The 14141-nt window shown below is 39.3% G+C and overlaps 1 protein-coding gene across 7 annotated transcripts in view; it reads right to left on the bottom strand.

The window, feature by feature from the left end:
* Window positions 1–13497, bottom strand: part of TNRC6A (trinucleotide repeat containing adaptor 6A) — a 100503-nt gene extending 87006 nt beyond the window's left edge. For 4 of the 7 annotated variants that reach the window (XM_037127421.2, XM_053671771.1, XM_053671774.1 and 1 more), the window contains exons 1-2: window positions 13060–13496; window positions 12706–12753 (exon numbers count right to left, since the gene is read on the bottom strand). In XM_037127421.2, coding sequence (XP_036983316.2) covers window positions 12706–12753; window positions 13060–13064 — 53 coding nt within the window. In that variant the 5' untranslated portion in view covers window positions 13065–13496. Of the gene's footprint in view, window positions 1–12705; window positions 12754–13059 lie in introns of all 7 variants that reach the window. The other 3 variants (XR_008392732.1, XM_053671772.1, XM_037127416.2) reach the window with 2 other exon arrangements.
* Between the last annotated feature and the right edge of the window lie 644 nt (window positions 13498–14141).

Below are 14141 nucleotides of genomic sequence, written 5' to 3'. Positions count from 1 at the left end.
GACAGGAATATGGGAAGAAAAGATGAGACAGGATGGCAGCAATATTGTGGCTTTCTAGAGAGTATCTCATCTTGAATCATAAAGCCCAGGAGGAAAGGTTAGTTTTGGAGGCACATTGGTGGGAATGAACAGTCAAGGTAGCTTTCTCTTAAAAATGAAGAGAAAATAGGATAGGAAGAGTGAGGATCCAATGATCCATAATCTGCACCTCTTCAAAAAGGAGGTTGGATTTGAAGGGGATTTCCACTAGCCCCCTTTACTGCTCACAATCTGAGCAATAAAATACATACAGTAAGTCTGAATGTCATTGAGAGGTTCTCCAACTTTAAGCAAAACAGCATATAACAAAACCAATTTCATCATAAGCTACTTGATATAAACATGAGTTATGTTACGTTCCTATGGCATCTCATCAACATTATAACAAAATGACATTATTTTAGGACTTGCTGTAATGCTAGTAAATGATTACAACCCACTGAATAAAATAAGAATCATGAGTCCTTACTGATATTAATAAATGAATGATGGGTAAATAATTAGGGCAAAGGAAAAAATTTTACAGTAGAATGTCAACTAATGGAGAAAGAAAAAGAGAATTAGAAAGTCACTATTTGGCAATCCATTGATTCATGCAAGAATCTTGATGAGAAACCAGATACCCACATAGCCTCAAAAGTCTCCCAACAATAAACTACTACCATATTTTGCCAGGTATAAAGTACTCCCGTGTACAATGTGCACCCACGTTTTTGTGCACATTATACACAGGATTATCATACCCACGGTATGTAATCATTATACCCATATGTAACGTGCACCCTTATTTTTCTCTAAAAAATTTGGGCAAAAAAGTGTGTATTATACATGGCAAAATACAGTAATTACAAAAGGAAAAATACTAACTTTACAGAGATGAAACCTCACATATACCACCTTAACTAAGTATAGTTGAAGTTACCATGACCAGTAATGGAATAAATAGACATCATGAACCTCCTGATACAATGTACTAATAAGCAAAATACAACATCATTTCTGTGCTATTCCTGCCCAAAAATGTACAACCTGAATCTGATCAAGGGGAAACATCAGACAAATACAGATTTAAGGGACCTTCTATCAAATAACTAGCCTGTACTTTAAAAAAAAAAATCAAAGTCTTCAAAACCAAAGACTAGAAAACTGTTCCAAAATACAGATAACTAAACAAACATGAAAAGTAGATGCAACCTGTGTTCCTGCATTGAATCTCCAAACAGAAAACATTTTTTTGATTTGCTCTAAAAGGCATTATTGAGAGAACTGGCAAAATTTGAGTAACATCTGCAGATTCACTTTAAAACTGTACCAGTATCACTTTCTCAATTTTGATAATGATAATGTAATTTTAAAATATCTTTGATTTTTTAAAATAAATACTTAAACCTTGAAGGGTAAACAGTCATTGTATTTCCAAGTTACTCTCAAGTGATTCAGGAAAAAAATGTGTGTAAAAAGAGAGAATGACAAAGTATGTGTGGTTAAGTGTTAATAGTTGAGGAATAAAGGTGAAAGACAGTCAGGAACTCTTTGCTCTATTCTTATAAAATTTCTCTAAGTCTAAAATTATTTTAAAATAAAAAGCTCAGGTAGATGACAGCTGGTGAGATTAGAAATTATCCCCATCATAATGACAGATGCATTCTATAGTTACAAAATGAGATACTATCAATTTTGGACGCACAACCCTGAAACACAGACTGATGTTATTCCTCATCTGACACAAAGAAACTAAAGATCAGAAAGTCTAAGTTACTAGTATGGTACAAGGCAGTGTGGTAAGCTGACCCAAAATCTGGTTTGCTAAACCACTCTTCTAAATTCTATTCCTCTTTTGAGGTTTAACTTAATTACTAGTTCCTTTCCAAGTCATACAAACCTCAACTTTGACCTCTAATTAAACGATGCTCATTTTATAATTTTTTCAGATGTTAATCTCACCCTTCCAAATAAGACTAATTGCAGCACTGAAGTCAAAAAACCACTTCTTTTGTATTGTTCGCTCCAATAAATGCCAATTTCTGTTTTTTGCTTTTACTAAACCTCTAGCCCCATCACCACCACTGACCATGAAGTCTTCACTCTTACTTTCACACACATTCTACTTCTTTGAGGACCAGTTCAAATCCAATCTACTATTTAAACAAGCATTTCTCTTTAGCACAGCATGCAGTTCAGAGCTCTGGCTCCAATGACAAAGAGCAGTAAGCTTAACTCTCAACTCTTCTGCCTGCCGTGTTAGTGAATTGTTTATTTTCTCTGAAGCTGTCATCCCCTTAGTTTTGGGAGGTCTCAAACTGTACCTCCCTCAAAGGGCTGTTGTAAAGATTAAATTTGGCAATGCAGAGCAAGGGCTTAACAGGTACACATAATAACTGTACACTAAATGTTAGGTAGAAGACACCAAATACAAAACACTGCACTAGACTAAGGTCACAACCAAAAACGACAGGTGATCATACAATAGAAAATGGAACTGCCATCTCTTACAAAAAGATGAGGTCAGAAGTATTCACAAGGACATGGAGAAAAAAGAAACCCTTGTGCACTGTTGGTAGGAATGTAAATTGGTACACCTACTATGGAAAACAATATGGAAAGTCCGCACAAAATTAAAAAGACAACTATCAATGACCCATCAAACCCACTACTGTGCATATATCTAAAAGAAATGAAAACAGGATATCAGAAAGATATCTGTACTCTCATGTTTATTGCAACATTATGCATGATGGCCAAGACAGGGAAATAATCTGTCTTTCAAAGGATTAAGTGGAAGTGAGATACACACACACACATATACACAACAGAATATTATTCAACCATGAGAAAGAAGGAAATTCCTCTATTTGCAGTAACTTGGATGGACCTAAAGGGCATTATGCTAAATGAAGTAAGTCAGACAGAGAAAGACAAATATTGTATATCACTTATATGTGAAATCTACTAAAGCTGAACTTGCAGAAACAGGTGGTTACCAGGAAGTGAGGGAATTGGTAAAGGGTACAAACTTGCAAGTAGAAGAGGAGTAAGTTCTAGAAATCTAACCTGTGGAATAGTGATGACAGACAATGAAGTATTATATATTTCAAAGTTGCAAAGAGACTAGGTCTTAAATGTTCTCACCACAGAAAAGAAATGTTAACTATGCAACATAGTTATGTATAACTATGCAACATGATAGAGGTGTTGGCTAATGATAAGTGGTAATCATACTGAACCATGTAAACGTATCACATTACCATGTTGTACACCTTAAGCTTACACTAAGACATTGACTATTTCTCAAAAAAAAGAGACAAAAACAACCACCATGTCACACAAAGGCAGTGCACTAACTGGTGGGGAAAAGAAATGGAATTGATTTTGTTCATCACAGCTTAAAAGCTGAACAAATTAAAAAAAAATGAGGCCTCGGCTAGTGTGGGTCAGTGGACTGAGTGCCAGCCTGCAAACCAAAGGGTCACCGGTTCCATTCCCAGTCAGGGCACACGCCTCGGCTGCGGGTGAGGTCCCTGTTAGGGGGCATGCAAGAAGGAACCACACATTGATGTTTCTCTCCCTCTCTTTCTCCCTCCCTTCCCCTCTCTCTAAAAATAAATACATAAAATCTATTTTAAAAAATGGAACTCAATATATAAAAGCAACTATTATCATCAGAATGAGGCTGATACCAAACCAAGAGTTCAAAACCCCATATTCAATTCCAAACCAAACCAAACCAAAAGAATACAAAGATCACAAAAGAAAACAAAGACCAAAGGGTTACATATCAATAACCCTTGTGCATACAGACACAAAAATCCTCAACAAAGACTAACAAATGTAATCTAGCAACATATATAAGACAATATACCATGTCCAAGTGGGGTTTATCCCAAGAATGTAAGTTGGTTTAATATGAAAATCAACCCACACAATACATGTTAATAGAATGAAAGACAAAAACTACGTAATGATCTTAATAAACAAAATCCAACACCCTTTCACAACAAAACACTCACAGCATGAATGAATGGAAGGAAAACTCCTTAAGTTGATAAAGGGCTCACATCATACTTATATTTAAGACTGAGTGCTTTTCCCCTAAGATTAAAACAACACAAGGATGTCTGCTTCTGCCACTTCTATTCAACACTGTACTGCATGTAAGTTCCAGTCATAAATTTGACAAGAAAAATAAGTAAAAGGCACTAAGATTAGAAAGAAAGCTAGAAAATTATCTCTTCACAAATGACATAATGTTATATAAAGTCCTAAGTAACACCCATTATTGGAAACAATACAGGACACAGGGTTGACTGTCAAATGTGTTACAACATGGATGGTCCTTGAGGATATTATGCTACGTAAGTGAAATAAGCTACTCGCAAAAGTACAAACACTGTGATTCCATTTATATGCAGTATGTAGAAGAAATTTAGAGACACAAAGCAGAATGTGGCTGTCAGAGGTTGAAGGGAGGGGAGAATAGGGAGTTAATGTTTAATAGGTATTTAGTTTCAGTTTTGAAATGAAAAGAGTTGAGATGGCTAGTGATGACAGTTGCACAACACTGTGACTGTATCTGATATCTCTGAAATGTACACTAAAAAATGGTTAAGATGGTAAACTGGACATACCAAAATTTAAAACTTCTGTGCTTCAAGGGATGACATCAAGAAAAAGTGGAAAGACAACCCACATAATGGAAGAAAATATTTATAAACACCTATCTAATAAAGGGCTTATATCTAGAATATGTGAATGATTTTTAAAACTCAACAATAAAAACCTAATCAAATTTAAAAATGGGCATATTTGAATGGCCATTTCTCCAAAGAAGTTACACAGTGGCTAATAAGCACACAAAAAGGTGCTCATCATTAGTCAATAAATAAATGCAAATCAAAACCATAATGAGATTCCACTTCATGTTCACTAAGATGGCTACAATCAACAAGAATAATAACAAATGTGGTGAGAATATGGAGAGAGTGAAATAGTCATACACAGCTGGCGGGAATGTGAAAAGGTACAGTTGCTTTGGAAACAGTCCAGGAGTTCCTTAAAAAGTTAAACACAGAATTACCACATGCCTCCAGCAATTCCACTCCTAGGTATATGCCCAAGAGAAGAGAAAACATGTCAACACAAACACCTTTACATTAATATTTATGGCATTATTTATAACAGGCTAAAAATAAAAACAACCCTAATGCCTGTGATCAGATAACAAATGGATAGCTATACAATGAACTTTCTTTCGCCCATAAAAAGAATGAAGTACTAGACACACACTACACATGAATGAACCTTAAAAACATGCCAAGAGAAACAGCAAGACACAAAAGTCCACATATTGTATGAGTCCACTTACATGAAATACCCAGAATAGGCAAATCCATAGAGACAGAGTATAGGTTTGTGGCTGCCAGGGTTTGGGAGTACGGGGTGAAATGGGGAGTGAATGCTAATGGGTACAGGGTTTTTTTGTTTGTTTGTTTCAGGGCTGGAGAGGGGATGATTAGAATGTTCTAAAATTAGAGAGTTGTGATAATCACACAACTCTCCCAATATACAAGGTCTGTCCAGAAAGTATCCAGCCATGCATTACAAAAAAGAGAGGTGTTTATTGAAGATAAAAGAAATACTCTAACCCCTGGCTGGTGTAGCTCAGTGGATTGAGCGCGGGCCTGGGAACCAAGAAACCACGGTTCGATTCCCAGTCAGGGCACATGCCTGGGTTGCAGGCCAGTTCTCTCCCTCTCTTCTTCCTTTCCCCTCTAAAGATAAATAAATAAAATCTAAAAAAAAAAAAAAAAGAAATACTCTACATAAGACAATGATCCCTTAGTTCTCTTCAAAGCTATGACCTTCTTGAGGAAATCTGGTTCATTGGTAGTAGTTCACATCAAATCATTAGCAACTGCAGTGTGATGTTCCTTCTGTTCTGGTAGGAGAAGCCACAGGATGAATTTTGCCAGAACACATTTCATGCACAGACCCTGCATCAAAATCTCAGACACTGTCATTTTTGGAATCCCTAAAATTGACGATCAGCTTCTAGTCCATCTTTGTTGGTTGCAGCCCATATACAGTTGACATCCTCAAGTATTCCACTTATTGTAGGCCTTCCAGTATGTGGATCACTTTCAATAGATTCTCAACCATCTTTGCAGCGTTTGTGCCACACTTTTATTTGTGCTGCACTTACTGGATTGTCCCCAAAGGCCTTCTGAATCATCCAACTAGCTTCTATAGAAGAATGTTCAAGCTTAATGCAAAATTTGATATGCAGATTCACTGCTCTCCTGGCTCAGTCATTTTGAATGTGATGGACACACAGTACACACACTCACTCAGGGACGTCTGCCACCCCCACTAACTAGTACAGTGAAGTCACTGCTGTTCATGCATGTGTGTACCACTCCACTGTCCTTGGCTGCCAGGTTACATGATGTTGCACAAACTGTTCTGGTTATATTAACAATGGCTGGACTTTTTCCGGACAGACTCCATACTAAAAGCCACTGAATTGTATTTTCAAAGGGATTAATTTTACCTCAATAAAGCTGCTATTAAAAAAATTGAAGGAGAAACTGAAGGGAACATTCAGAGGAAGAGCAGTTGAGGATAAGACAAGAGGTAGAAAGGATAAAGCTAAAGAGATAAGTTGAGTAAAAAGTAGAGTTTGGGCTTAAATGCCACAGTCACTAGGGAGCAAGTACAGCTTTCTAAGAAAGTGACAGGCTAAGAACTGTTGCTTGAAGATAACTAACTTGCAGCAGGGTAGAGAATGCATACTTTATGTCCCTTCCTATCTTTACATGGTTAAGAGTCTCAACTATATGCCTCACATTACCTAGGAGTTCACAAGTAGAATATTATGTAAAACCTATTTCTCTTAACATCCTTTGTATGGCCAAGAGTAAGAGTAATATGCACCTTTGTGGTGCATATTTAAGCACCACACAGAACTATTTCCTTGTGTTTTTAGGTGAATATTTCAAAAAAGAGAAGGGACCAAAGTTAATAAAACACAGATGTCAACATTTTAAAAGTATTCAGTATCATCACTGCAGCAAGCTGCTCAATATATGCTAGCTGACTTTAAACTAGTAGTAAAAACAGCAAACAAGTGACTTGGTTTAATCTTGTTTGTTATTATACAAAATCCAATCAATCACTGTTTGCAGAAGATATCTTGTAAGGTTCAAAGTACAAATTCCGTAACCAGGTTTCAATCTGTTTTGAACATTCCATTGGAACAGAGAAGTCAGCTGAGTCATTGCCATATAACATACTACTGCTGCAAATTCAAAATGCTGTTCCCTACTTACAGAAGTAGAAATGCTAGAATTCTGCTTTATAACTGACTCACATAGCATTGCATATGGAAATCACTTAAATCTCCCTTTTACTGACACTATTCAGTTCCTCTGACATCCTTCCTATTACACAATGTTTCTTAATCTCTGGGGAGCCCATGACCCTTTGCCATCTGGTCTCTGTGGAATTCAGGACGAGAAACCCTGCTCTGGTGGCACAATGCCACTAACTTCAATAGGGCATCCTTTTCAGGAATGCATATAACAAGCCCAGGCCCTATGGGTCTTGTTCTCTTACCAGGGTTATAAATTTATCACTAGTGAAAGCTGAAAACAAGTAACTCTTCTGTTTAATAGCCCACTTCCCAACAACCCTTCAACAAGGTTGCAATCGTTACAACTTATCAACTTAAACCTGAAGACCTGTAATTACTGTAACCTTGACAATTTAAATTATAGCTCAATTTAAACTAATTGACACTGTAAAATAATAGAAACAGTGAGTAAGTGTAAAGGTAAACATACTGGGTAAACTTTGTTAATCTGCTTTAAAATGGTGTGGGGCAGGATGGAGGTGAGGGGTGAGGCACTGAGAACAGGCACATCACCAATGTGACATTCCTGCCAAAAAGGTCTACCTGAATCTAAACACACAGAAATGGACAAATCTCAATTGAAACCTGCAAACACGACTAGTCTGAACTATTACAAAATGTCAGCATCATAAAAGGTGGAGAAAAGGACAACGAACTGCTCCTGATGTAAGGAACTAACAGACAAGGCAACTAAATGCAGCCCTAGATTAAAGAATTGAGGGAAAGCAAATGCATTTAAAAAGATACTGTGGCAACAACTGGGGAAATCTGAATGAGGACCCAATAGTCAGTAACAAAATTAACTGACTTTCCTGTGCATGGTAATTATTTGTTGTTATGTTGAATGCCCTCGTTCCTGGGAGGTACATGTTGTTTAGGAGTGACATGGCACAACAAAACTAATGTGGCAAGTAGTAATAATAATTAGTAAATCCAGATAGAGATACAGGTATTCACTTCAACATTCTTGTTTCTTTGCTTAAGGTTAGAATGGCTTTTTTTGAAAATTGTAAATGGGAGGACATTTTTCTTTTAATTTTGCATGAGAGACATGTCTTAAGTCCGTCTGAGCAGAATGCATAGAGCACACAGCTACTTTATAGTCTTTGCAATCACAGGCCAGACTTTTGAGGTTGTCATAAAACACATCACACTTTCAGACTGATGTCAGATGCCAAAGGTTACAGAATGGCACTCACATTTTTTTCATGACGTTTATATTTAAATTTTCCAGAAGGCTGTTACACATTTTAAAGTTAAATTCAGAGTTTGTGATTCATTTACTCTATCCACTGACTTACTGCATACCTGCCAAAGTAAGCTAGAAAGAAACCTACCAATATGAATTTGCTGGCCTACAAAACGTATCACAAGAAAGCAATGGAAAAGTTCAACCACATCAGATGATTTTTTTTTCCAGATACAGGCTGACAAATTTCAGGAGCAGGGTCCACTCTACCTAAGAGAGATGTACTGCCCTGGTTTATGTCTGTTGTTCCTCACCATTTCTTATTTAGCATTTGTCCCAGGCAAAAGTGTCACATATAAAAACGTCCTAGTTTAGATGCTCTATTATATGGTACTACAACATCACTAACAAGTTTTCTTATATGATGGTATTTAATGGTTGGTTTAGGAAAAAAACAGTTTAACGTGAAGCACCTAGCTTCTACTTAAACAATATACCCTCCATCATGGTAAATTCATTACTATGATGGGCACAAAATATAGAGAAACACTGTTCATATATTTTTAAAAAGAAAGGAGAAACCAAAGCTATCTTATTTTCTATTGTGCAAAGTAAAATAAAACACTGCATAGCAAGAAGAACCCTATAGTGAGAATCAAAAGCCTGTCACTTGTTAAGAGAATGCAACCCAAAGTTACTGGCTCTTTCTCATTTGTAAAATGAAGGGATCAGAATGCTGACTGATCTCTACCTAATGTTATGGTCCAGCTCTAAATACTTAGTTAATTCCATGGCTTTGATTTTTTCACAACCAGAAAATGTAACTTATTATCTTTTCTCCCCAAACTCCTATTTGTGTTCTGACCTCTATTCTGTTCAGAGACTGGGTCAATTTCCCATTCACTCAAAATGGACAGCCATGTGTACTTAAGACTCCTCTCATAACTCATTCCAAATCCCACTTCATGGGTATGTGACACTCCCACCTTTTCTATCACCACTTCAATTCAGGTCTTCAGCCTCTTGCCTAGATCATTAGTTATCATTATTCTATCATTTCACTACTTTGCTGAAAAGCATATAATAGCTCCCCACTATCTAAAGTTTTCAAGAACCTCTCCATTGGCCCCCACCCTTATATGCCAATCCAGCTGAACTACTCACTGCTATTTCAAAATTCCATGTACTCTCTGGGTTGTATGATTTTACTCCTGCTACCCTTACACTGCCCTTTTCTCTGCCTTTCAAAATCGATTCCACTCTTTAAAACTCAGTTTCCTCTTCTGAATGTCCATGATACTGACATAAAGAGGGCAATTTTAATGGAGAGACAGTAAAGACAGTTTACCAAGGGTGGTAAACTAAATTTATCTCTTGTGCCAATTTTGTTGATGTGGCACTAGCTACCTGGCACACTGTCTTGAAGACTTGTAACTTAGCAGAGGAAAAGGAGAATGGCAATACAACTTTGACATTCAGCGACTACAGCCGCCAAACCAGGGGGCCACACAACAGGATTTGCACTACCACAGTATTAAAAGATGGTTAGGTTAATTAAATTTAACTTAATATTTAACAATTTAACATTAACGTGGTTATCTTCAGGAAATACAAAGGCCTAGATAGAATAGCAGGTTTCAATTGTGGGTGATTTGGGGATGACCCCCCAGGAGGCATTTGGTAGTAACTGAAACATTTCTGATTGTTACAATTGGGTGGGAAGTGTTACTGGCAGATGTGCATAGGGCAGACTTTACAACAAAAAATAATTTGGTCCAATGTCAACAGTGCTGAGGTTCAAATTTCTCAAGGTGAAGAAGCATGTCTCTAATCAAAGACAACATAGTCTGAGGCCTGACAGCTCCCCAAATTACTAGTGGTATGGCCTTCTGAAAGTTACTTAACCTTTTTATGCCTCTAAGTTTTCATCTGTAAAACATGATGATAATAAGAGCACCTACCTCACAGAGTGTTCCAAAAATCAGATGAATCCATTTAAAGTCTTTGGAAAAGTATACCAGGTAGATATAAGCATTCAATAAATTTAGCAATTTTTATTCCTCTCCTCTCTAGGTCCTAAGTCTTGCATTTGGAACATAGAAGATGCTCAGGAAGTGTTTACTAAATGAATAATGCCTGAACTTTCTGGGGAGGGCACAAATGGGTAGACAGATACGTGCTCCTTATTTGGGAAAAAGAAAGCATAAAGCTAGAGATGAAGTTGAAAGGAAGCATTTGCCCACCTAATCACATCTCCCCCTCCATGGAACACTTTCAATCTTTGGGAAATGTCCTTCTGTTTCGTCCTTAGGACACACTCTCCTGTAACCTCCTTGATGCTTGGTTTTCCTTTTTGTCCCTTCTGACCAACTTAAGATCCTCAAGTATATAAATGAGATGGTATCTTCTTTGGACCCCTACCATTTACCCTATGTTAGTTATTTATGTACTTATAAGAGTCTTCCTACTAGATTGTACAGGCTTTCCATGTCCAGGAACAACACTTGACTCCTTTTTATATAATCCAAGGGACCTAAAAACCTTAGTAATTATCTGGCCCATGCCCATCGTTTTATAGATTAGGCACAGAGAGGCTAAGTGAATTGCCAAGAGTCAAGGTCATATTGTAATAGGCACACTTGAGATTCAAACTTTGATACGTAATGGATACAGAGACTCCAAGTTCTACCTGAGTGCAAACACATATGAAAATTATAGCTGTGGTAGAGACCATTTTTTAAATTAAATTCCAGAAAACCTCTGCAGGAATTATACTGATATAGTTATTTGAAAAAGCAAAAACAGAGGGAGAAATAGGCCCAAACTTCAAGCTCCCTTTTTCTGCTAAAATTACACCTTAAACGCTCCATCTGCTTTGTATCTTAATTTTTCTTAATACCCTCTGACAACAAAACTTATTGAAATGGTCAACTAACTGTTAAGTCAGTGATGTTAGGCTTACTTTCCTTTAAATGGTCCCGTAATTGTTTTGAGCAACAGAAAATCTCTTATTAGGACCACAATAACCTTAACAAATTCATATCTTAAAAACTCAAAGACCATCAATTTCAAATGATTCTAGCTGGCAAAAAAAAAAAAAGTGGGGGCGCAATTTGGATTGTGTGTACACAACTTTCCGCAAACCAAAGGCTTAAAATCATCAAGCACAAACTACATTAACACCTGAGATAGAAGAAATCTTATTTTATTCTGTTCAAGTGAGAGAAAGCTGCTCACTGATTAGGTTAATCTAGAAGTTTCTCTGAATGTTCCAAACTGATGCAAAAGAAAGCAGCAAATAAGACAGGAAAAATGTAACGCAGGCAATGTGAAAAAGCGTTTAGTGCAATGCCTTGATACTCAAGCAATTACAGCTCAATAAACCTAAACACGTCCATAAAGTATCGTTTAAAAAACAAAAAACTTCCTTTGTGGTGATAATTTAAGTTAACAGTGCAAAACCACTCTGGCCCAGTAAGAATAATAAACACTTAGGGGGGACGTAGTTTTAATTATTCTACCAGCCTATAAAAGAAACGTAGACATGAATGTAGTTCCAAAAGAAAACAAAACGCAGTTTCTGCTTCGTCAAGTTCAAGGGCAAAACTGTTCCCAGTGCAACAGAACTCTCTTCACTTCAATGTTGGAAAAAATGCGAGCACATAGTATCTTTTTATAAAGGCAACAATTTGAGTTACAAAGTAATAACGGGTAAGCCAAAACAGTTTGACAGCCCGCCATAAGGGCCGCCTCAATCTTGAGTCACACAATGCCTGCACCACTTATAATAGTAATTAACGCACAAGCCCCCTAATTAAATTCTAAAAGGGTGAGAATGCTTTAACTAAGTTTACAAGAATTTCTTTCAGCTGATTCCCCACCCCCCAAAGAAAGCCACACACGCGTAATTACGCATCTCCCCGCAATCTCTCCTTCCAAGATTCCCTGCGGCCTCATCTACCGCGGAAGAAAATGACACCGGGGAACTTGTGAACCCAGAGAGGGCTAGCCAAAGTGGGAGCACACGATTAAAGGAACGAGAGAAGGCAAACGAAGAAGGCCATCTTACCTGCTAAGATTCCTCTCTACGTCTTTGGTAGCTTTAGCTTCCAATTCTCTGAAAAAGAGGGACGCGCGTGAAACCGAGCTGCTGCCGCAGAGACAAGCACCGCTGCCGGTGGGGGGGGGGAGGGGCCGTGGGACCCCGAAGCTGCAGGGCTGCCGCCTGTCTGCGGTCAAAAGGGGCCGGCGACCCCTGGCTCGGCCCCAGCGGCCCTTTGGCCCGCGTTAGCAGCGCAGCAGCCCGCACCCCAGCCCAGGCCCGAGTTCTCGGAGACGCCCAGCCCGCCGCCACCCGCGATTGCTGGCCCTGCAGCAGCGCCCGAGGCTCCTCCCGCCGGAGGGAGGCCCCAGTGTCGCTCACCTCATGTGTGTAAAGTGCACGAGCGAGTGGGGAGCGGCGAGTGAGGCCGCGAGCCTCAAGCCCTCAGCAGCGCCGCGGGGACAGGCCCAAGCCGCCACGCCAACGCCATTTTCTACACCGACCCGCCGCCGCCGCCGCCGCCGCCGCAGGCCACAGGCCGGAAGTGAATGCTCCGCTCTACAACCTTTTCCGGGGCGCAGCGGTCAGCGGCGTTAAGATGGACGCCTTAGCAATTGGACCAGCAGACCGGGCAAGCCCGTGACGACCGCCAAGGCGCTGCGCTCTGCCCCTCCTCCGGGCTAGGGATAGGGAGGTGTGGCTGCCACCGAGACAGCTCGCAGGGTACTGGGGATCCGCGAAACCCTGAGTCCAACTTGTGTTGCGGCGCCGGTTCCGATCTGCCTTGAATCCTTCCCTCCTCCTCCACCTCCTCCTTAGCTGCGACACCAGTTCCCTTTCCTGCCGCGCTCGACCCCTCCCCCACCGAATCTCTCTTTCTCTCTGCCCCTCCCCCACCGAATCAATATCTCTCTCTCTCTCTCACACACACACACACACACACACACACACACACACAATCACACACACACCACCACCCCCCAACCCCACCCCCGGCGTGCAAGCAGACACACAATCTCCTAAACCGTAAATTCTGTTTCTGCAGCAGCCTGACGAGCCCGCACGGCAGTGATTGTGTTTGACCTTGAACCTTGAGCCGGTTATTTAATCTCTGCTCCTCTGCCCCCTTCTACGATGAGCAATTCATACCCGAGTGGGACTGGCGGGTTTAAAAAAGGTTTTTTTTCCACCAAAACTGACAGACTCTTGGACTCAGCCATTACACTTGCGCGGGTTCCTGTCTAGAAGATAATTCTGGATATCTGCAAATAAATATTTCACCATCCAAATATGAAGTTATGGCATTGAGGATGGTGGTGAAACAATTGTAAACAGCCACAATGTTCAACATGATGAGGGGACAGTAAAAACTGAACACTGGTATTCTTTAGGACCCTGATTTTCAACCTTTTTTTTTATCTCCTGGCACACATAAATAAATTACTAAAATTTCGTGAGACACT

This window comes from Artibeus jamaicensis, unplaced genomic scaffold (assembly GCF_021234435.1).
Source record: "Artibeus jamaicensis isolate MK-2021 breed Jamaican fruit bat unplaced genomic scaffold, CSHL_Jam_final contig_700, whole genome shotgun sequence".
NCBI lineage: Eukaryota > Metazoa > Chordata > Mammalia > Chiroptera > Phyllostomidae > Artibeus > Artibeus jamaicensis.
The sequence above is the reverse complement of the archived record's forward strand: the minus strand, read 5'-3'. Positions and strand labels throughout refer to the sequence as shown.